The 23,010-nt window shown below is 41.0% G+C and overlaps 1 protein-coding gene across 1 annotated transcript; it reads right to left on the bottom strand.

Moving 5' to 3' along the window:
* Window positions 1–3,473: 3,473 nt before the first annotated feature.
* On the bottom strand, window positions 3,474–19,968 carry CRK (CRK proto-oncogene, adaptor protein). Its single transcript, XM_054394169.1, has 3 exons — window positions 19,725–19,968; window positions 12,071–12,606; window positions 3,474–6,510 (listed from the first exon to the last, which is right to left on the bottom strand). Exons 1-3 carry the CDS (start codon window positions 19,966–19,968, stop codon window positions 6,373–6,375), a joined length of 918 nt encoding a protein of 305 aa, XP_054250144.1. The 3' UTR covers window positions 3,474–6,372.
* Between the last annotated feature and the right edge of the window lie 3,042 nt (window positions 19,969–23,010).

The raw sequence follows: 23,010 nt of genomic DNA, 5'->3' as shown, positions 1-23,010 counted from the left end.
CATCGCTTTCTCTCGGGGAACGTGTTTCTGCTGCCCTCAGAGGCTGACAATACAGTTTGAATGCCTCGCCGTGTCCTTCTGTACAAATCCCCGGGTATGCTCCATACATACATAATGGTGAAAGGCAGGCGGTCCGATTTAGCAGGTTCCTTGCAATCTCTCCAGGGCGTTTACTCAGGCAAAAAGCATCACCTCCAATGCTGCCTGACCTAGGACATAATTTCAGTTTCAAGAGGCTAGAAGAACTACAAATTAAAACTGAATGTTTCACAAGCTCTTCACAGAGTACTTCTGACAAAACGGAGCACACAAAAGCAGAATGGTTTGAGAAAACTACAAGAGATTATGCTTGGCTGGCATAAATTTAATCCTCAAAGATTTGCTCAGGGTAGCTGTGAATGAAGTCTTGTATCTTTTTTTTTTTTTTTTCCTCCCAGTGTCTCCTTGGATGAGCAGCCTAAAGGTGTAGAAGTGCACAAAGACCTTTGCAGCTTTTGATAAACAGCAGAGATTGTGCAGGCCCTGGCACATCTTGGTCACAGTGTCAGGTATCCTTCTGTTTATCTTTCTGTGCTCACTTACTGGGTTCCTCATATGACTGCGGGTACACACCTAAAGCACCATTTAAAACACTTTTTAAATGAGAATGATTTGTTGTTCCCTGATTCATTTTAGCACAGTATTTCAGCTGGTGAACAAGAGCTTTAGGGTATGTAGAATTATCATAACCTTGTAGTTTTCTTACAAATAAATCTAAAAATACAAAATAATCATGGTTATATCACTGCCTACCACAAAAAAACAATTGTGCCTCAAGTCTTTTTCAGATTTTAGGATTATCTAATCAGAATTGCATAAATGATAAATACATTGCCATGCCTGGAATAAGGTGAAAATATGATAAGCTCAAATATTATAAGGTCAAATAATAATAATGATAATAACAACAATAATGTTAAATTTAGCCAAAATATCACCATAAAATGCATATTTTGTTGAAATTGAGAATCATTTTATACCTTTACCTCTGAATTGTTTATAAATACATGCTACCATTACCAAGACAATTCTGGTTATGCACCCAAAAGATTCCAGCAGCATATACAGACAATATGTATTTGTGTAAATACATTAAAACTGGTTGTGACGCTTCCAAGTATTCTTTGCACTTCATAAATCTTTACCATGAGTCTATTTTTCAGCAACTGAGGCTTAGTTTCATATGGGAGCCGTGTACAATAAATTAGATTTTCATCAATTTAGGAACTTTTCTGTGATCCTCGTGTTCAGCAGGCACTCAACTTGTACAGAAGCTCAACAATATAAATAAACCAGACCACTTTAGGCATACTTATTTGCATGCTTGATACTCTTACTGAATTATAGCATATTGTCCAAATATTTCAAATAGTTTTGAATGTGCTTGTTACAGATGGCACACAAACATTTGGAAATTGGTCAGAGATTTGGCAAAGCAGGAGGAATGAAGAGCTTAATGCAGGGAAACACTCAAAGCATAATTTGCTGATGCAGTCTTTGTTCCTTGCACCCTCAGACTTTTATAAAGAGTTGATTAAATCACCACTGCAGCCAAAACCCATTTTTGGAAGGAGGGGAAAAGGATAGGAGGGGCAATAGCCTTCTGCATAAGCCCTGTGTTACATCAGCTCACAGAGAATTCTGCAAATGCCAGCCTGAGGTTAAGCAGCAGGAGGACATGGCTATCAGGGCAGTGTGGAAAGGCTTACAGAGCCTCTTCCCTTTGGCTGCAGTGAGCTCTTAAAGTATCTAGGGTAATCTCATTAAAAGGCACTCTTGGATTGCATGCAGCTCTGCTGCAGCCCAGTTGTATGAACACTGGAGCAAAGCTGGGGGGCAGTATTTTTACCTATGAATTTATTTCAGCCCCCCCCCCCCCCCATCTTTATTGTGTGGAGACATAGCAGGGAAAACTTGGCTGGCATCTCAGTGCACTTAAATGCAGTCATTCATTTACAATTAACATCCCACTTGAATACTCCATGAAACACTATTGACCCAGATCTGTAGCAAGCAGCCAACTGAATACATATGAACTAAAATATGAGGAACCATCACTGGAACAGAGTGATTAAGAAAACAAACGTTGCCCTTGCCCCCACCAGCAAAGAAAAATGATTGCAGCAGTATTAATATTATCAAGACTGATCCTTGTATACTTTTGGAAACAACACCCAGTCAAGGAAGTTGTGTTTCAACTGGGAATGTACAGCATGGCCTTTTCCACACAGCAAGAGCATGTGGAACTAGAGAGCACCTCCAGAAGGCCAAATGCTTTGAGGGATTTTTGAATGCTTCGAGGATTTGACCCATAATTAACTATGCCACATCTTCTTGAGCTGAGGAACCACTGGTGTGGAGCTCGTTTTAAAGATTACGATGGCAAAAGTAGGTCTAATGCAAAGTCATGTTACAACATTCACTCCTGTGGGATACAGACATTCTAGTCTGTCCTTTCTGTGCTTCATCCCTTGACAGTACACTGCACATCTCAGCTTTTCACTGACATACTGCTCTCCCACTAGCACATGTACAGAGTCCTTCTGAACCATTAGTGGACTCCTCTCTCAGATTATTAGAATCATGGAACTGGTTTGGTTGAAAAATACCTTTGAGATCATAGAGTCCAACCATTCTTGCTAGTTTTCATTTCTATAATGTTTGTTTTTACTGACAATTCCAAGAACGAATAAACACCCTTTTACATTTCCCAACAGACACAGACCATCCAAAGACTCCCTAAACTACTTCCTGAGACCCTTGTGTCAGTAGAAGTCAGACAAACAGCAACAAAGTGTCATCCTAGCACTTCTCAAGGGTCCTCTTTTGCAGAAAGAATATAATTGTTCCCCCATCCCCTCCACTCAAGCAACTCATCTGATTACAGAAGGTCACCCTGTTTGAAAAACCCCGTATTTCACTCACTGGTGTTCTTTCATTTAGCTTGGTTTGTCTAACTTCTGCAGGTGTTAGGTTCATTGCTTTCAGAGGAGCATGGCTCATTAAAAATGGCCATACCCACAGCTCTGGGTTGAGGTTATTAAATTCAAGTATTGCAATGACAGCTGATTGAGAATGACACCCAGTCAAAGGTTTGGGTATACTTTTATTTACTTCACGTACTATGAACATATACATTACATGCTACAAAAAAAATAATTAAAAAAAAAAAAAGACTTTAACTGTCAAGAAAGTGGATAGTGTTATAATACAATGGCACATGTTCATATTTTTCTTCAAACTGGTTTGGTTAGAATCCTTTCCCCAAAACCATTAACAAAAATGAAGTGTTTTACTCTTAAGATGATTAGAAATATTTGCATTATTAACAAATACAACTCAAACAGATTAACAAGATTTAACCAGGTCAAATATTAGTAAAAAGGCTGGGGTTTACCAAAATGAAATATATATAAAAAAACATAGCAGCCAGTTGTATTTTTTTTTTTAGTGTGATATAATGTGTAAATGCACCAGAAGAACACAGTGTAATTGAGCATTCTGCTTTCATGGTGTATTTCTAGAAATGATTATTCTAGTTCTAACACCTGCCTATGCACAAGAGACCAAAACCACAGCCAAGTAGAGACAAAAGATTGTGACCAATATTCTTAGCAATGATTTTTTGCACGCATTGGGAAGAAGGGAGGGAACAAATAGAAAAGGATAAACAAAGGCCACAAAAGGATTCAATCTACATGTCCATGAACATATCTTCTACCTATCGTCCGTTAAGAGCTTGACAAGTTGAAATGTCTTTCATCCAAATGCAAACATAATTAACTTCTATCACCTATGAAACGAGATCACATTTTGGCTTAGAACTGAATAGTGGAAAAACAGTTGCATTAAGGGATCAGTTGACTAAGAAAAACTGCTTGACAAGAACTTAGGATTCTAGTGCAACAGCAGCTATTAAGACTCCTCTAGTTGTTTTTTGTTTTTTTCTCCTTCAAAGTGTACAAATATTTGCAGTTTATGCAGTCTTAAAAACACATCTACAAAATCTCCAGGGTATTTGCTAGTTAATTCAATTTATGCCTTTCATATTAAAAAGGCAAGATTTGCATAATAAAACGTTTAAGAAGAATTTTCTTTTGGTATCTTAATAATAATCACTGATTGTAAAGGTACAAACATTTGGGCTTTCATTAACTGCCACTGGAAAAAATACTTTAGAACAACTGTGTTACTCTAAAGACACACAGTTCATTATGTTTCTTTCACAATACCTGAAGAAAAATATCAGCATATGTGGGCAACTGATAAACTCAGTATTAAGTCCATTAGAGTACAGCTATTGGAAAAAACAATAAAATCAGTCATAGTAGGTATCAGAGGAAAAAAAAAATACAAATTTGCCTTAAAGAAATCAGTGTGTTACAGAACATAGAGTTAGTTGCTCATTGTTTCTCTCAATTTTGTACTAAGCTAGAAGAGATCCCACAATCACTGGCCTGTCACGCTAACCAGAGTAGCAATCCAAGCTAGAATAGGTCTGCAGTTCCTTTGCTACCATTCTTCTTACACCACTGTCACAACTGTCAGTTTCCTAATAATCTTCAGTAGTGCTTATGAGATTGGTGACGGAGAACTATGAGTAACGTACATTGGCGTTAGTCTACAGAGTTAATGAGCGCCCATTACCTGAAAATTAGTCAGACTCGCTGATGATTAGTTTTGAAGTAAAACAACTAGTACTTAAATATAACAGAAATATTATCATTTCCAGCATGTTACACAGTTCTGAGGTAAAGTGTTACCAGTCTTCTGTTGTACGGGTCGGTGCCTTGCAGCAATAGCCTTTGCAGTGGGAACTAGCCCTCGCAGCATTTACAGCCCATGAGCCATTCTAGTCACATGGTTTTGTATCAAATAAAAGAACATTTTCAAAGTTGATGCTATCTAGAAAAAACTGCTCTGTATGGATCACACTGTAGTCAAAGTTACAAAATTTATTTGCTTAAGTTTGGTCACTAGAGCACTGTGCTTGGAAAACAATCCAGGATACAGGCAAGGGATAGTTACTTCAGTGTTTAATTTCAGTTTACAAAACTTACTGAATCCATTCTGATTTATGTTAGAGAAAACCAGAGAAACAGAAGGACAAACTAAAAAACAAAACAACCCAAGCAGTGCATAATACCACCTGTTCAATGCACTGATTTTCATGAGCTAGGAAGCCATATTTACTCTATTATGACTTTTGAGAATCAATCCAGAAGCACACAAATATTTTCCATTAGTTTATTAAAAATAAAATCCTCATGATTTCACTATCAAATATTTTACAGATGGGAATTAGACCAGAAGAGTCCCCAGAGTAACCTTAAAATAAAAGTAATATTTGGTTTGTCAGTTCACCATGTTTGACACTGATTTATATTGTAAGAGTATTGTACAATAGAGTATTGAAGAATTCTAGAAAAATTAAAATGGCCCTACATAATTAAATTTTATTGGAAAGCAGTGTCAATATTTTAGTATATTTAGTGAATCAAACACTGCTTTAAAGCTATGCATTAAAGTGCTATGCACATATTTTTCAGCACTGATATGGATGTTTACACTTCCGTAAGCCTTGTATTTGTGGATTTAAAACAAAAAAAATTGGTGTGTTAATAGAAATTCTTAATTTAAAATCAGCTGCTACGTTTGAAGCATCAACAGTACTGGAAAAAATAGAAAAAAAAATCAATCTAGTGTTCACAAACTTCTAGAATTCTGAGGTTGATTTGATCTGTCATTTACCATTCAAATGGTAAGCATCTCTAAATCGTAAGGCTGTCCCCAGTGGGCTCTGTACTATGCACAGTTAACTGACCATGCAAAGTACTATCTAGCCCTTGTAGGACAGAGAATTCAGGATAGGGAAAAAAAAATATGGAGAAAGCTCCAGGATAAATTTATGAGATTTCTATCTATATATTGAATTGTCTAAGGTTGATGTTCATTGCCTGAGGAAGAAGCAACATAAGCAATAGGACTGGAGAGAGCTATAAATGTTATCGTAACATCTACAGCACTGCTTTCTCCAACTGCTGCTGCTGGCAAGGTCCAGTCTGCTGTGCACATGGACATAAGCAGGCATTACAACCTAAAATCATGTACTAGTTCTGCCACTTGACACAGAAGTTATCTACCGTCGTACCCTGAATTACATGACCCTTGATTAAGGAATGGTGGTGTTCAGTCCCAGGGGTTTGCAGGTTATCAGAATGCTTATACAAGCAATACTGCTTTCAACATCTGTCAGAACATAGTCTTGATGGCATCTGCAATAAAAACAAGTTGAGATTGTTCCCATCTGTAAGCGCAACTGTTGAGCCACACTCAGCTGAAGTCCTCGTCAGGATTCTGTTGATCCAGGATGCGGACATGTGTGAATGGAAAGTGACCACGTCTGCCATTGCATTCTCCTTCCCACTGACCACTCACGTTAATCTTTGTGACCTTTACCAGCTCACCGACCTGCAGGATTAGAAATAAGGAAGTGTTAGAATTCATAAAAACAGAGGATGAGCTGCTGCCCCAGCCCTCTGGTGTGATAGCACCCAAGGGTACCAGATACACTTCTACAAAAAGCAGTTTTAGTCTTGACCATTTCTGATACATCAGCCTGCCACCCTTTACTCATTCCTGAAGAAAGCACAGAGAGAAAGAAGCCTACCTAGATTAGGTGTGAACTGCCTAAACTGAAGAGCCTGTAGTCCTACACCGATCTTCCAGAGCACTCCTGGGACTTGACATTGGCTGCTATCACAGGACCTGCATCTTGCTGAACTGACAGAGGCTCGCACTCTGCTTACACTCCATCCACACCCTCCCTCAGGGAGGGGAGGCTTGAAGCTCTACAGAGTGGCAAGAAATTCCACTAAATGCTTTTCAGGTGGTATTGAGAAAGTTCTGGATAAGTGGGGTCTCTATGTGTGCACATATATATAGCCACAGATTATAAAACATTAGGAAAATATGAGGGAGTAAATAGTGCCATTCCATTCCTACTCTGAGCATCCACAATTAGCCAGTACCAGAGGCAAGGCCAGATGGTATTTCAGGTCTTACCCATCATGGATTTCTCACATAAATAAATTCCATGGGTAAAGACAATTGATGCCCTCTCCCTCTTATACACAAATTGTTTGACTGGAAAAGTAAGTTCCTATGGACCAATGAAACAACCTGTTGCAGTTTAAAAGGATCTGCTTCTAAGGTACTACACTAAGTAAGAGCACAGGAATACAGCTCAGATTCTAATCAACCTAATCTTCACATAACCAGCTCTAAAGGTATTGTCTCCCTTTGACAAAGGTGGAAAACTGAACAGCAGGCACTTTCCCAAGGTGTGCAGTCATGTAAGTCAAGGCCACCAGTCGAGGTCTAATCAATCTCAGTTTTGAAGAGTACTTTAAGTAGCACTTCAACAACCTAAGAAAGCACGATTTACACTGCAAAGTCACTGGACAGTTAATAAATGAGACTGAAAAGCAGTCTACCCATTTACAGCCCTTTGTGCAGGATTTTCTTTCACTAAACCTGTAAACAAACTCTCATGGCATGGCCATGAGCCTTTCTGCATTATATTCCAGAAATGCCCTGAACATACAGCAACTGGTCTCCAGAAGTGCTCATTACTGTGTTTCACAGTCATCTAAACCAGAACCTCATTATTCTCACTTTCTAAGCAGTGAAGAAAGAACAAAGAAATCAATTTAAAATGTTAAAATGTTACCAACCCATTAACTTTACAGGTTTTAAACGGTTGGAACCTTTTGCCAGAACAGCTTTTAACAGTTCATAAATTCAAACCACTACATGGACATTTAATTAAGCTTCCCATACCTCTGATGATTACTTATCTTGTAATGAGAGGCACACTTGGGACTCTTGCTGTAGCTTTATTTTTGCCTTTTGTAGTCATTAGTATAGACATTTTAATGAATTGTATTTTGAAGAAAATCATCTTATGTATTTGCTACAGGCAAAAGGAAGCTGTCCTTGAGTACTGGATGCTAGTTTCAGCTCTTTAGGAATTTAATCATGCAGTATGTCTAATTTTGCTACTGCTAATAATCACTGGGGGCTTGTCCCAATAAAAGTACTCTGTTGACCAAAACAATACATCAGCTCTAATTTAACAAGGGTAAGATTAGATGTGACAATACTAGAAGCAGAAAATCTTATTTCCTAATCATAGCCATTACAAGAACACTATCCCAGATAACTTTAAATTGCTTCAGACCTGGCTATAATCTACCTATCAGGCTGCAGCACAACAGTATGCAACCTCCAAGCTGCTCAGAAAGAAAAAGCACAAGTTGCTCTTGATCTTGCTAACGCTAAGATATTTTTCTTGAACTGATGGCCTCTGCTTTCACTGAACATCACACACTATGTTCAAATGGAGTTTACCTTGGGTAACTTGCGAGAAACTCACCTGCAAAAGGTGGGTTCAACAGGGCAAACAGTAAGCTAGAACATGAGATGCTTAGGACACTCCCTCTCTCTCAGAAGCATCCTGCAGCTGCTTGCTTTTCAGGGGTGTCTCTGTGTCATTGCAGCAAAGGGACACCCATTTTTACCACAAGAAGCTACACTTAAAATTTGCATTTCAGTAACTGTTAAAATAGGAAAGACCTCTGAGCTTAAATACTCCTTATTTATCATTGTGGTAATTTCATTTAGCAACTACTCTCTCTGATGCAATCATTCATCCACATTTCATCTATATGTACCTTCTCACTGATTTTTTTTTTCACCTATCAAAGCAGAGCTAAGCAAGCATGGGTCATTTCATAAATGCTGGCTTGATAAAATGGCTTAAATAGTTCCTTAATAACTTAAGACATTACTTTGAAACTCTGCATATTAATCTGAAGGAGAACCTTTAAAAAAATTATTATTACAAGTGCTGGACTTCTAAACCATTCAGACTAGAAGTGGATGTTCTCTCTGAATTCTCTTCACTTTTTTACATTTACTTATGGTATCACGAGTTTATTGTGCATCATCCCACCAAGCACAACACCTCACAAACAACACTGTACCCTGCTATAAAGCCAGATTTGTTTCAGTCTTCATCAGAAGGTTTACAACTAAATATATCCCATATGCTTCAAAGCAAAACTGAAGGTTCATGTGAAGACTTCTGTATGTTGTGGTTTTATTCCAAGTACTCCTCTTTGGTGAGGTCAAGATGGCAGAGTTCTGCTACTGTTACAAAGAAAAAAAATAAATCGATCGATCTCAGAGTCATTCACCACACACAGCTTCCCTATTCTCTTAATACAGACTGACAACTCCTTGAGTAAATCTAGTGACAAGCAACATAAAAATTACCTTCTCCTCAATCTTTTTTTCCATAATACAGCACAGCCTTTATTAGAACATCATCTGCTCTGATCCTCCTCCCCTGAGCTCTTCAAACCCATGTCAGTTTTAAAATAACAGAACAGTACAGATATTCTGTTTGCAGTTTGGGCCAAAAATGTTTGAACTTAAGAAGAATCTCTTTTCCTGAGAGAAGCAGTGGGAGCCGCCCCCAGCCATGAACATTGCCAGATTTAAGGATAAGAGTTTTCATTTGGAAAGAACTCCACTTTCTATATTTGTAGTTATTAAGAGGTCTGGGCAAAAACGGACTGGTAAGATTTACATAATGCTTTCTACTAAGTTATCTAAGAAGAGATCTCTAAATAAACAGAGAAGGAACACCACGAAGCGAAAGGGAGTGCAAAAAAAGGAGACAACAAGAAACAATAGACAGGATGAAAAAAAAAAAACAAAACTTGGGAGAAAGTGTATATTCTTATTTTCTCCTGTACAGACATTGAAAGCAACTCAGCAACATTGTGGTTCGAAATGGTAAGAGCTGCACAGAAGCCAGGAAGGCCTACTGGAAGCAGTGATATATGGTTCATGTTTTAAATCTAAAATTCCCAGTATTATATACAGAATAAAGAAACACCACTGCTATTGCTTTTCTTAACCTTACAGCTGTAGCAAGACAGGAATATATCATCCTAACCAAGAGGTTCAACGTGTCACCTAGTATTTAATTAAGTTTACAAGGCCTACAAAAGCCATTGTAACACAAAGGTAGGAAGCCAATCTAAACCTTACACCCTTGCATAGGAGAGGAGCCTACACTCTTCTCAGTCCCCCCCCTCCCACACACTTCAGCTTTCTAGCCTATTACCATAAGTTAGTAAAAGACACTAGTGGTGCAAGCTAGCTCAGGAGATACTCTCCATCAATCTACACTTTCTAAAGCACAGTATACTTGACAGAGCACATGAGTTTTAGTGAAGAGGACTGAACTATGGCATTCACAACCTGTGTTTCAGTGGGTAAAGCATTTTGCTTTCCCTCAAAGTTACTTTAAGATGGTCTGGATTGTCAGTATTTTCCCCACTCTCTGTTTCACTCCATGCTACCAAACTGTGAGTTGGGCAGTGCTGTGGGGTTGTGCTTTAAGTGAAAATAAATGCAAAGTTTAGCTTAAGAGAGCACTAGTAGCACACTAATAAATAAAAGCTTAAAAACAAAATCCAGAAAACAAACCAAAAAGGGTTCTGGTAAATATGATACAACATAATATCCAGTGGCTTGAAGAAAATCTAGTATCTGGTAACTGCAGCAGTCCATAATGACATTCAGGAATATTTCCAAGCTCCAGGAGGTGGTTGGGTGGAGAGAGTGGGGAAAAAAGGGGAAAGACAGACAGCATTTTAGGCTGCATGAAAGGCTGAAGGTTAAAATTTTTGCAGGTTTCCCTGAAATCTGGTGAGTTGGCATGAATTTCTATATGTTTTTCAACCTAAAAATTTACATTTTATATCCTGGCTCTCCTTTGATTCAGAAATGCAATAGAACATCGAGTAACTCAGATTATACTCACATTGCTTCCCTATAATTCTTACCCACAATGGGGAAAAAAATCACATCTCCCAAGTTGCATGTCAGCTATCAGACCTATAGAATCCTGTGCTGCATTTACCAGTTCTGTACTAAAGACACATACTATAGTTGCCACATCACTGAAGTGCACTGTGTGCTCTGCACAATTAAATAAAATATTTCAGAATGAAGAGGAGATGCTCTGACTCAGCACAGACGCTGTTTTTTCCCAAGTACTTAAAATGTTATATAAACAGGAAGTCAATTAGGTATCAGGAAATTCCAGAGCCTCTAGCTCAAAGAAAGCCTAGATTAAAGGATACTATTTACATATCATCCTAAGGCAAAGGTCTGCTACTGAGAGTACCTTAGTCTCAATTTCCTCAAATGTAACTTAGGGGATAACTATCTGATACAGAGATAGAGCACTCTAATCTCTTTTTTAAGAGGGAGAACAATCAAAAAGGGTATGTACAAGTACTTGATATCAGGAAGTGAATCAACCTTCAGGAAACTCACTGCTTTATTATAAATCATACCCCATCAATCACTGCTTTACACGAGACCTCCTGAATGAATTGTCATCTATGTTCTGCTTCACAAACGAAAAACCAAAGTAATCTGCTTGAAGTTCAGCTGTTACAACAAAACCCTGTGTGTGATCATCATCATCATTTCAGTCTGTGTCATTTTGAAGTGACTCTCAATGTTTCCACTGATTGCTTTTAAACGGATTGGGAATAAAAAACAACAACCAACCAGCACACCTTTGAAAGACTGGGGTGAGGCAAACAACAGTAAAGACAGGTTCAGACACACAACTTATGAAGTGCTCCCCCTCCCTCCCCCCTAAAACTCAAAGACTTCAGAAGTGAAAACAAGGATGGGAAAACAGCTATGTTAGTGATGTTTGACAAAAGACATGATATTGGTTCAGTAGCCTAAACATGCTATAATCAAATTCTAGTCTATGAGTGACTCTAGTCACTTTTTTTTTTTTTTTAAAGCTCATTAATCATGATGCAAAACCAGTATTACAACGCTTTTCCCTTTCTCATTCCTACAAAACTACAATGTGAAAGGGAAATCCATTGAACAGATCTCTTCTTGCTATGTTTTGCCCATTATGTACCTCCAAAGCCAAGGCTGTCTTGTCGTAGGCATTAGGGACTCGCTTCTGGATAACCCGGGCATAAATAGGGCCATTCTGAAGGTTAGGGAGCGGAGTGTTGATGCTGGGCTGGGCATAGGGCCCTGGCTCCGGCCCACCCAGTGGTTGTGGGTGGGAACTATCCTGGTTACCTCCAATCAGAGTAGATACTGTGGGAGAGGAAGGTCTATACTTCTCGACGTAAGGAACAGGTATCATTCCCCTCTTTCCTTCGCTGTCTTCTGCATTCCACCATTGCTCTTCAGGTTTATCCCGGATTTTCAGTATGTCTCCTTTCTTAAACGGAAGATCTTCTTCATCATTGCCATTAAAGTCAAAGAGAGCTCGCACATACTCAGTTTCATCCGTCCTGAGGATAACACCACTACTCTGCCTGGATCGGGAAACTGGTTCTATCAAGGTTGTAGTGTCCAAATAGTGTATTTTGTAGAATTCCAGTAAAGCTGGCAAAGAATCAAACTCTTGGTCACCTATTCGAAATCTGGTGGGACTCAACCCTGAAAGAAGAAGGCAACATGTCAAAGAGAGCGTGCCACAGCTAAACCTGCAAATTAAACATGTGAGAAGACAAACACACAGCTAAGTCATTTGATACTGAATTTGGGCATCTTTAGATCAACATGCATAATATTCAGCTCTTCTGTGTATTTCTAATGAAAGACAGCACTACCATGATTGTGAGCATGGAGTATTATTTTTAAAGGTTTTGGCAAAGACGGAAAAAAGAAATTGTTTGGCACTGCCAAATTTCCTGAATTAGGAAAAAAATGCCTTGCTTCCTTGAACGTTATATGGACCAAACAAGATTGAAACGTTCACTACATCCAAGTCTCTCAGGAGGCTATACAATTTTCAGCCACAGACAATTCCTTTTCTCCTGTTTTACACTCTAAATCTAGGAATCAAATGAAATTTTGGCACAATTTCAAGGAAGTGGAACTCTCTTTTGCAGTTTGAATTTATTTCAACAGGACAGCACTGCAATAATGGTTTTTTACCTGTTGTAATGTATCTTGGACACGACAGAAAGGCCCTTAGAACAGCAGCAAACAAATTACATGAATGAGCAAATGAAGTTATTTTTCACTTTGATATGAGGTACAGTTAGAGAAAATGTCTGTTTTATGCAGTTCAAGGCAACAATATGTTTTCATAATGAGGATAATTCCCTCTTCTCATCTCAAGCCTTGTTGTTTCTTTGCCATTTGTCAGATACAGCCTAAGCTATAAATCTGAACCTCAAACACGTGAAAACACAGATGATGTTCATATTCAAGTCACCAGAAGTACCAAAGTGAAGATATCCATTGCAGTTTTCAGTCTGTGTGCTGCACATTTTCCAACTTATGTTCTTCAAGCTTAGCTGGGCAAAAATATACACATGATGTTCTATTTCCACCATGTACCATAGGCTGTGTAATCAGTAATGGGAAGAACTGTGGAAGGCTGGGGGAGGGTAGTGGAGAGGAAAGGATTCATGCTTTAATGAGTAACTCTTTTTAGCAAGAAAGACATGCTTACTTTGCAAGTCTGTTTCTCTGCAGGGAATATCTAACAGTTCTAAGACTTAGCTCTGGAGTACAAAGCTAGCAGAGTTCTTCAAGCTGTCACTGATCCAAAACTCCTTTCAAAGTAGCACTGTCAGCATGGAAAGCTAACATTGTAAGAAGTTCTTTCAAGAGAGTAAAAAGGGGTTCCACTGCAGAAAAGGGCAGACTCGTAAGATCAACATAGACAAATACTCAGTAACTAAGTTTTAAAATATTCTGAAGGAACCCAAACATTACTGAAGCTGGTTACAGGAAATTTAAAGAACCAAGTCATAGGGCAATGCACATTTGCATGGATTAACAGCCCCAAAAGACTTTCAAAATAAATGAGCACAAATGCAGTGAGACTAAATCCAAAAGCAAAACTAAAAAAAAAAGTTACAAAAACCCCCAGAAATCAACATGATCAGTATCTAAGGAAGCTAAAATAAGTATTAGGAAAGGAAGCTAAAATAAGTATTAGGAAAGGAAGCTAAAATAAGTATTAGGAAAGGAAGCTAAAATAAGTATTACGAAATAAGAATACAGCATGAAAGCAGAAGTAAGATTCTACCTTATTTTCCTAAAGCACAAAGTTAAAAAGATGCAAGATCTCCTCAACTTTTGTTGATGAGATATAACAGCTCTAGACTTAGCAAGAACTCTGGAATTTCATCTCAATGGCTCTTCTTAGCTTTGTGGTCTCACAGGAGATGACTTCTGGCCACACAGGCAGCACCCCTACACCACTTCAAACCAGTTTCAGGGCACTACATAACCATGTAAGACAACCTAGGAATGCTGCACTTCAGTAGTGCTGGAAGTGGGAAACCATGCTTCACAACAAGTGGTATAGACACCAAGTTTCAGACAAATTTGGTGACAGAACCATGAGCTTACATCTTCTAATACTTTAGATGTGAACCTTTCAAGCTTATACAGACACCAGAAAAAGTCAGACACTTCAAAAGGGCCAGGGAAGCAAAGACCCTTGAAGTCATATGGAGAAGACAATCTCAGGGAAGTTGACTGACATGGAACTTATTTTCCATGACAGAAATGTAGAGCCTGAAACAATCATCTCTGTAAAACCTGCTACAAATTGACTCAGCCAGGAGGCTGAGATCTCTGTGTCTAGCAACGTGTGCACAGAAAAACCTTAAAACTCATAGGAAATGAGCAGTTCATTAGTAATGTTCATCAGCCTTGGTCAGGACCAGAATCACCACTAGAATGAACATTTTCTTGAGTTTTGTTGTTTGTTTTCATTTATATTTTATTTATTTTTTAACAGGTTCACTCTCTTGAATTAATGCCCAACAGCCTGAAGTAGCTGCCAAATGTATCTGAATAAAACCATAGTTGGACTCTAAGAGGAAAGTCTATTGAAATCTTAGGTATTGGGGAAGGAGTGACTGAAATCTGTCCTGTAGCTTGGAAAATCTTATTCTAAAAGACATTTTGCACAAGTGAAGAAGAATGAGAGAGCAAACACACTCCAAACATGTTCTAGGTTTGGAAAGATCAATGCAATCCTTGATGGGACAAACACTTGCAGGCCAATGGAAAAATTCAGGAAAGATCTACCTCAAGAAAAAATGGCAGCAACAAAGCAATTGGGTTATTTTGAGAAGTGGAGTTCTTTTCCTTCATGATTCTGGAACAGTTTTCTTGAAGGCACAAGTCTGAGCAGCACATGGTCTGCATCTTCTCTGGGCTCTCAGGAAGAAAGCAGGTGTGCAAAGGTAAATCTAGCTACTGGAGGAACTTTAGTCACTTCCCATTAAAGCTGGACAACCAAAGCACTGGAAATTATCTTCCCTGCTCCCCAGCTCCGCAGAGCAGAAGGAAAAATAACCCAATCAGCTGGCACTTCTGTAAGATGAGTCCTTTGAATGAGAAGCACAAAGGGCTGAGTATCATCTTTCTTACTTACTCCACCCTAGCTCTGTGTGTGCTAGGACTTCACCTGATTCCATCCATTTCAGCTTGTCAGGACAGCTAATGAAACCTCTGTTTTCAGGAAGGTCAGGAGAGGTTAAAATCCAAAGTGTCCCAAAATTGAAGAAAGTTTCAAACCTGGACCCTGTCAGTTCTCTGCTCAGGATGCTCATTCCTTTCTGACAAAACCCTTTCACACTGTGTTGGCTTCATGTCAGTCTGGAAAGGATTGCTTATATGTGTTTTAAATATTGTACAGGTACTGGGGAAGTAAAGGCATAAACCACCAAATATTCTACTTCTTGAGAGTGTGGGCACAATTTCTCACTTTCTTGGGCATCACAGGGGTTTCACATTTCTCTCCAATTGTGTTAGTGCCACCAGGCAGTTTTTCCTCTTCACTCCTAAGCTATAAACTTTTTTTTTCAGGGCAGGGAAGACTTCCCAATGAAGCAGGTTACAGGAAATACACGTTTTCCTTTTTGTTTCTGGACATAGTCTGTAATGCTGCATTCTTTACCACCCCCCAACTTAAAAGCACATTTGGGGCAAGAAAAGTTGTTCTTATCATGCAGGGTACTGAGACTGGCTCTCATCTCAAAGACATCACGTTGATGTAGAGCAGCTCCCTCCTGGAGCATGTGGGAACTCTGCTATGAAGGCAGCTCATTCCAGCCTGTGTGTCTGTCCCACCCTTCCGCATAGGGACACCTTTTATCCTTGTTCTTAAGCACCTCCCAACTCTTGCCTGAGCTGAACAAACAAGCACCCATGAACGCCCTCTAAAACCAGTAAAACTCCACACACTGGCTCCTGAGAAGAGCTCTAAGCACACCAGGAAAATATTCTTACAGAAGTTACATATTATCATTCCTGCAGATAATCAGGGAATGAGAGAAAAGCAGATGTCTAATGCACACGCCTTTCAAGCTTCCAATAGTTTTCACTTTAAGGCCTTAATAGAAAAGAAAAACCAAACAAAAATCTCAGCCAAGTGTCAAGAGTTAAATCATACAAGTATCTAAAGTTGTTTCATACTGAGATGAGTATGGATAGCATGTATATGATCCCAGGAAGTACAGTTTGAGTTATTAAAAATCACAATGGAAGTGACTTGAAAGCCTTAAGTTAAGCAGCATGTTCTTAAAATGCATACTTAGTGAAAACACCACCTCTCTGTGTCACACTTCCCCACTTTAGAGACATGTTTTACACCATTATAAGGCTTTTGGTTTTATTACTTTGCACTTAGAATAGAAAGCATATCTCTCTTTGGGTATTTTGGGCATTGTGTTGCAGTGCATGTTGTGCATTTCTACTATAGACTCAGTCAAATACATCAGAAATCTGCAATTTGACACAGATTTGCTTTACTGTCCATGACCATGCTAACACCTGCATGGAGCACTTGATCTTGTTTGGGATTTCTTTAGCCTGTGACTGGTGACATTTTTCCACAAATGCTACCCTAATTCCAATTCCATTAATCTTTACCTCCACTGCCAACAGAGTGTTTTGCTTTCCCACAATTCAGTGATTCATCCTGTTTTCTTTTAATGGCCTTAAAACATTTCAGGCAGAGGTAGCTGTTTTAAGCACTTCTGTTATTTTTTTTTCCCCTTGGGTAGAAAAATCACCTGCAGCACATCACTCAAAAAGTGAATTTAACAAAGAGTTAGCAAGTTTATTTTATACTTCATAATGGAAGAAAGTATCACAGGTTTGTGACACTGGGACTTTTTATATAGGGGAAGCCAAAGTTCCTCCCCTCATTCATCCTGTATGAAGCTCAGTTCCTAGTATCCCCTGCACATGGACACACACTTACTTGAGACTAACAAAAATGAACCTAAGAACCTGATCTGACATATTCAGATTTCCCAGAGAGAAGTGGGCATTTACCAAACAATCAATTGCTAAAAAAACCTGCTAAAAAACATGAAGTCGTTCTGCCTAATGTTTTAGCTTGACCACAATAAACACACATAACAACTTGCAAACATTTACTTCATTTTACTGCATTAGTTCCCCTACACAAACATCTTGAATCTTCTACCAATGTTTCCATCTCCCTCCCACTGCAGAATATCCCCCCACCTACTTTTTACTGAAAGAATAATTTAATTACCCTTCTAGTTTCATTTAATATACACACACCCCCACACCTCCTTTGGTTTGAGTGTGAAGAGAGAGCAGTGTCAGCATGGGGGCATAATTTACTTAAAACTACTAAAATCTCAGTACAGGAGTGTCTGTGGTACAGGAATGATGCATCATCTACCCTCATAACATCCAGGGGAAAAAAAAATGAGATCAACCCAAACATAATTATGCTTTTTAGCATATATTACACCTACTGCACCAACAGCCTACACAGCTACAACAGTAGCTACTCTTCTGAAATACATAAACATTTAAAACAGATAAGAATTACCTAAAGGGCATTTAGTGATTTTGGAAAAGAACACCAAAACTTAATATCCATAACATCAACCAGCCCTACAGAATGCCACAAAGCATCAGTGACCTTATAAAGGTAACACAAAAAGTGAGGAGGGCTATGCACTAAAGTCATACCACAAGAGAATAGTTTTTCCAGAGGTGAGTTGCCCTCTAGAAAAACTGCCCAGAAGTGACAGGCACATGTATCAGTGGGTTTCTTCACTACTGTCTTTAAAATCCTATCAGGGTGGAGTCCACAACAAACCATCCTGGTAACTTATCCTGCTCTGTGTATCACCAGTCATGCATTTCAACAACTCATGCACCAAGCCTCTGCATGCTCTACGTGTGGCAATAAAACCGTCTTCACAGATATCAAGCCATGGGGAATCCACCAGGTCTTGTGGCAAACCATTTTATTACCCATGGCAGTAATGACTTCCGCTTTACTTCAGCCACCTTTAACTTCTACCTCGAGGAGCTTTTTGTGACTTGAGAGCACTTTGCAGCTGCAGTAGGTTCCTGGGATAAACACAATGACTTCGGGCTTTCCCAAATTTGCCAATGTGAAATGTTCCCCTGAGCAGGGGAAATTACCGTGTAACAATACAACCTTACTGACAACAGCTGTGCTTTTTCTTACAATATCTCCTTCTTAGTCAACTGCAGTTTCTGCAGAGACTGAAAAAAAATCCCTCTTATTCCAACCATAGACCTACCGTCAGGAAGTGACTGTCTCTGTAACAATTCATACACCGTTGACTTTGCTGCCAAATAAGTTCACCAAATCTCTTATTACACGGATTTGTTACACACACTTCAAAATGATGTAGCAGTTCCTTTCTGAGATGCCACCAACACACCCACATCATTTTGCAAGCATTGATATCCAAACTTGAGCAGTTCTGCTACCAACTTCAGCAATGCCCCCAGCAGGGATACTGCTGCTTTTGTATGAGATGTTCAAACACATCTAAGGACACTTCATTGCTGAGAGCTCTTGTTCATTTAGCAGCAGAAACGCTGCTTCACATGGTACAGTTTTCCATCTGACACAACCAGTGTCTTCTGCTCGATATGCATTAACAGTTTTCATAGTAGATGGCAGGTTGATGAGGAAGATCAAACCCTCCCTCTCAACACACAGGGGAAAAATAAAATCCAACTTCCCATCTGATTTCAAGGAACACTTGCTCGTACTTTCTTCAAGACTTCCCAGTATTCGAAACTGCCCACATTAACAGCCGATTAGAGACCTGAAACATAGCCTGACACCCTGCCGTCTACAGCAAAACTAACTTGCTTGAATTCAGACTTCTAGATGACACTTCCACAGAACTGTCCCCTGGCTGGGATGACATACAAAATATATTAACTATAGTTAATTGGTTTGTGAAAACAAAAAACGTGCGAGGGCTACAGCTGCAGGGCCTTTCGGGGGGGGCTGCAATAAGCGCTCAGCTCCAGTGTATCTTCAACTAGGTCGCTGCAAGTCAGGTGGAGATACACGGCTCAGCTCAGTCAGTAGTCCCTGCTGCAAAACACGACTTAATTCCGCTACAGAGCTTCACGACTTGAAACATCGCCCGGGAGGAGAGCGGAGCCGCCCGCAGGGAAGCTCACACCGGAGTTCGGCTGCCCCAGCTGCCCTCCCCGGGGCGGCAGGGGCTGGGGGCGCACCACTAGCCCTGGGGGTCACTCACCCGGGGCCCCAGGGCCCTCGCCGCCAGACCGCCGGCCTCCCGCCGGCCCCAGGCTGTTGACGATGTAGTGTGAGACGCGGGAGCTCTCGGACACCGAGAGTACGAAGTCGCCGGGGATGGTGCCCGAGTCGCGCACCAGGAAGGTCCCGTGGCGCTGCCCCTGTAGCATCGACACCGCATCGGCCCGGCTCAGCCGCCCCCAGTACCAGCTCGCCCGGTCCTCGGAGTCGAACTGCCCGGCCATGGGGGCCGCCCGCCCGCAGGCCGCACTCACTGCCCCCCCACCGCGGGCCGCCGCCGGCCGCAGTACCCCGCTCCGCGCCCAACCCTGCCACCCAAAATGGCGGCCCCTGCCCTGACCTCACCTACCGGATGTGACCGCATGGGGGAGACGCAAGGAAAGCGCAACATCGTCATCTCGCGCGCCCCGCAGGCGGGGGTGGGAGGGGTCTCTTGGCGCGCTGCGCGTGCGCTTTAAGAGGCGGGCACCGGCAGGCGCGGAGGGGGCTTAGGGGGGTGGCGGGAATGTGGTGCCGAGGGCAGGGCGGTGGCGTGTTTTGGGGTTGTGTTTGTCGTGTGGCTACCGGCGAGACCTGTCCGCCACTGGGAGAGCCTCCTCTGAGCGCTTGGAAGCAGGAGCGACCACTTGTAGGGCTAGTCTCTCTTCGTGCCCTGTGGGTGCCCTTGCGTCGTCTTCTCTGTCGTGGGCGGGCGAAGGGTTTGGAGGCAGCGGTGTACCGCGGCTCCTGCCCCAGGTACATCCTGTTAGGAGGGTTTGGTAGGGTAACTCTGCAGCTTTGTGTGGTAGCTTGTGTTAAGGCAGGTTCGCCTGCTTGTTGGGGTGCAGCTCGCTGTGTTTTTAACATCAGACCTGTACTAGCAGTTCCTATCTTCATTTTCCCTCCCAGCTGCACATTCCCAAAGAATGGAAGGGTTGAAGGGGCCTCTGGAGAACATCTATTCCAACCCCTGCAGCTAACACAGGTTTCTCTAGAGCAGGTTGCACAGGAATGTGTCCAACTGGGGTTTGAAAGTCTCTAGGGGAGGAGACTGCACAACCTCTCTGGGCAGCTTAGTCCAGTGCTCTGGCATCTCAAAGATGTTTTTCTTTAAAATCCACCCCACGGTTGTGCCAGTGGAGCTATTTTCCTGGGGCTACATGCTGAACAGGGCCAATGAGCTCTTCTGGGTTAAAAATAGACCTGCAAAAGAGAAAGTTTATTTTTACAGAGGGCAGTAGGGGCCTGCAAACGGGGAAGACCTTAAGTTTTATTGGTTCCACAGAGGAACCAGTGTGTGCACATGTGTGTGCACATGCACAAAGCCATGTCTATAAGAATGCAGCAATATTTACCACTTACAGGGTGTTCTCCAAGGTCTCTTAAATTCCAGACTAATGTCTATAGAGTAAGCATGTATTGAATTCTGTTCCAGCTCTGCTCAATTCTGTGAGCTTATTCCAGAAGGGAATGTATTTTTTCAACTGTGTGGTCCCCATGGGGCAGCACTTGCATAAATATAATGTCAGAGCACAGCTGCCCTTGACTGAGGGTGCTGTGTTCCTGCCTGGCTGACAGCATCTTTCTTGTAGGGCACTCTGAAGCCCTGTAACAGTCTCACAGGTGGGATTTTTGGCATTGTTTGGGGTAACCAGGGAAGTATTAACCTTCACAACATGCCAGTGAGAAAATATTCTGTCTTACAGGTGGGAGCCAGTGGTTCACCAAATATATAAGAAAGCACCAGGTGCTTGATACCAACTTACCCAACAGTTTAACAAATGAACATCCTTCCTCTGCTGATCCTGTTTGCTCTCCAGATGGATTGTAGGTAGGAGCTAGTCATAATTTATTTGGAAGCTAGAGTCCCACTTTCCCAGGTGATGTGTGGAGTTTGCTAGCCAGTTGCAGAAATAACACATTGCCCTGCGTAGGTTTTTCACAGAATTGAAAAGCTGTAGATCCTTGCTGAGAGCCCAGGAGGGTAGGAGGGTTAAATCATAGCACCAAGAAAAGATGTGCATTCTGTTCAGTTGTTCACAGGCTTCAAACAAACTAGTTGCTACTGGGGAGATTCAGACTGGATACCAGATTTTTTTTTCACCATTCAAACTATTAGGTGTTGGAATGAACTCCCAAGGGAGGTGGTAGATTCTCCTACGTTAGACAGTTTCAAGGCCCAGCTTGACAGGGTGCTGGGCCATCTAATTTAAACTATATTGTTATCCTGAAAGGTGGGCTAGATGATCCTTGAGGTCCCTTCCAACCTGGTGTTCTATGAATCTATGGAACCAGGACTTTCTTACAATGGCAAAATTCACCATTTTTGTGACTCCTGTCAGACCACTGTAAAACTTTTCACTGAGGCCCCACATGCTGCCTTTCCCTCCCACCCCCCCTCCACCTTCTCATTCCGTATCCTTGTTTTCAGCTGAACCACAGAACGACAGGAGTTGGAGATTTTTACCATTTTTTTTGTCTGCTGTCAGTAGTTGAGACTCTTGTTGCAAGAGTTCCCTCTGGTGGTCAGGGATGGGGAAATCAGTAACACTGCTCTCAGACACCTCTTTTGCTGCTTTTAGCCTGGAATTTTTTTTTTTTTTTTTTTTACTCAGGCACTATCTGGCCTGCATTATTTCTAACAGTGTTTCTTCATTTAAGAACTTTTTTTAGATAATGACTGGTAACCTTTTCCAAATTCCTCTTTGCTCCCATGTTTAACCCCTGCACCCCTCAGTAGTTCACTACCCTTCCTTGGTCCATCCTTTCTGCCCACAACAAAAGTGGAGCCTTTCTGCCCAAACCTGCATTGGGCTTTCACAGGCAAAGCAATTGCAGCCTGAGATGAATGTGAAAGAAAAACAGTCTCAGAAGAATAGAACTAAATCATCTTGGAATTCACTGCTCATAACATTCTGAAGGAAGTTGTGAAATATCAAGAGTATATTCCACTCACATACTTGGCAGTAAAAGCCCCACTGGCACCTAGGCTTGGTTTTCCTGTCCTGGTTTGACTGTCCCCACTAGCTGGCATAGCGCTCCTAAGGAGCTCTAAAACATTGGCAACTGATCTAAAGCCCCAGTTAATCATTAGAAACTTTCTTGCTGTGTTCAGGGAGTAAGTCTTGAAACCGTGCCAAGCAGAGCGTGCTGTGGTGTAGCCATGTTCTGTCCTAGGTGACATTCAAGGATGTTAAAACAAAATAAGGAAACATCTGGGTTAGCTGAAGGCTTCGCCATCTCTCCAGTGACAGCAGCGGAGGACAACCTGTGTCACACAATCCTGC

The sequence above is a fragment of the Indicator indicator genome, chromosome 30, assembly GCF_027791375.1.
Source record: "Indicator indicator isolate 239-I01 chromosome 30, UM_Iind_1.1, whole genome shotgun sequence".
In the NCBI taxonomy this organism is placed as follows: domain Eukaryota; kingdom Metazoa; phylum Chordata; class Aves; order Piciformes; family Indicatoridae; genus Indicator; species Indicator indicator.
Note: the sequence above shows the minus strand (reverse complement) of the source record. Positions and strands in the feature narration are given on the sequence as shown.

Bases quoted from the DNA above. Each gene is read 5' to 3' on its own strand.
- CRK (XM_054394169.1), bottom strand. From the start codon at position 19,968: ATGGCCGGGCAGTTCGACTCCGAGGACCGGGCGAGCTGGTACTGGGGG. The intron at 12,607-19,724 runs GTGAGTGACCCC...TTCTTCTTTCAG, and splicing joins CGAGGGCCCTGGGGCCCCGG to GGTTGAGTCCCACCAGATTT. The intron at 6,511-12,070 runs GTACATAATGGG...CTAATCCTGCAG, and splicing joins AGACAGCCTTGGCTTTGGAG to GTCGGTGAGCTGGTAAAGGT.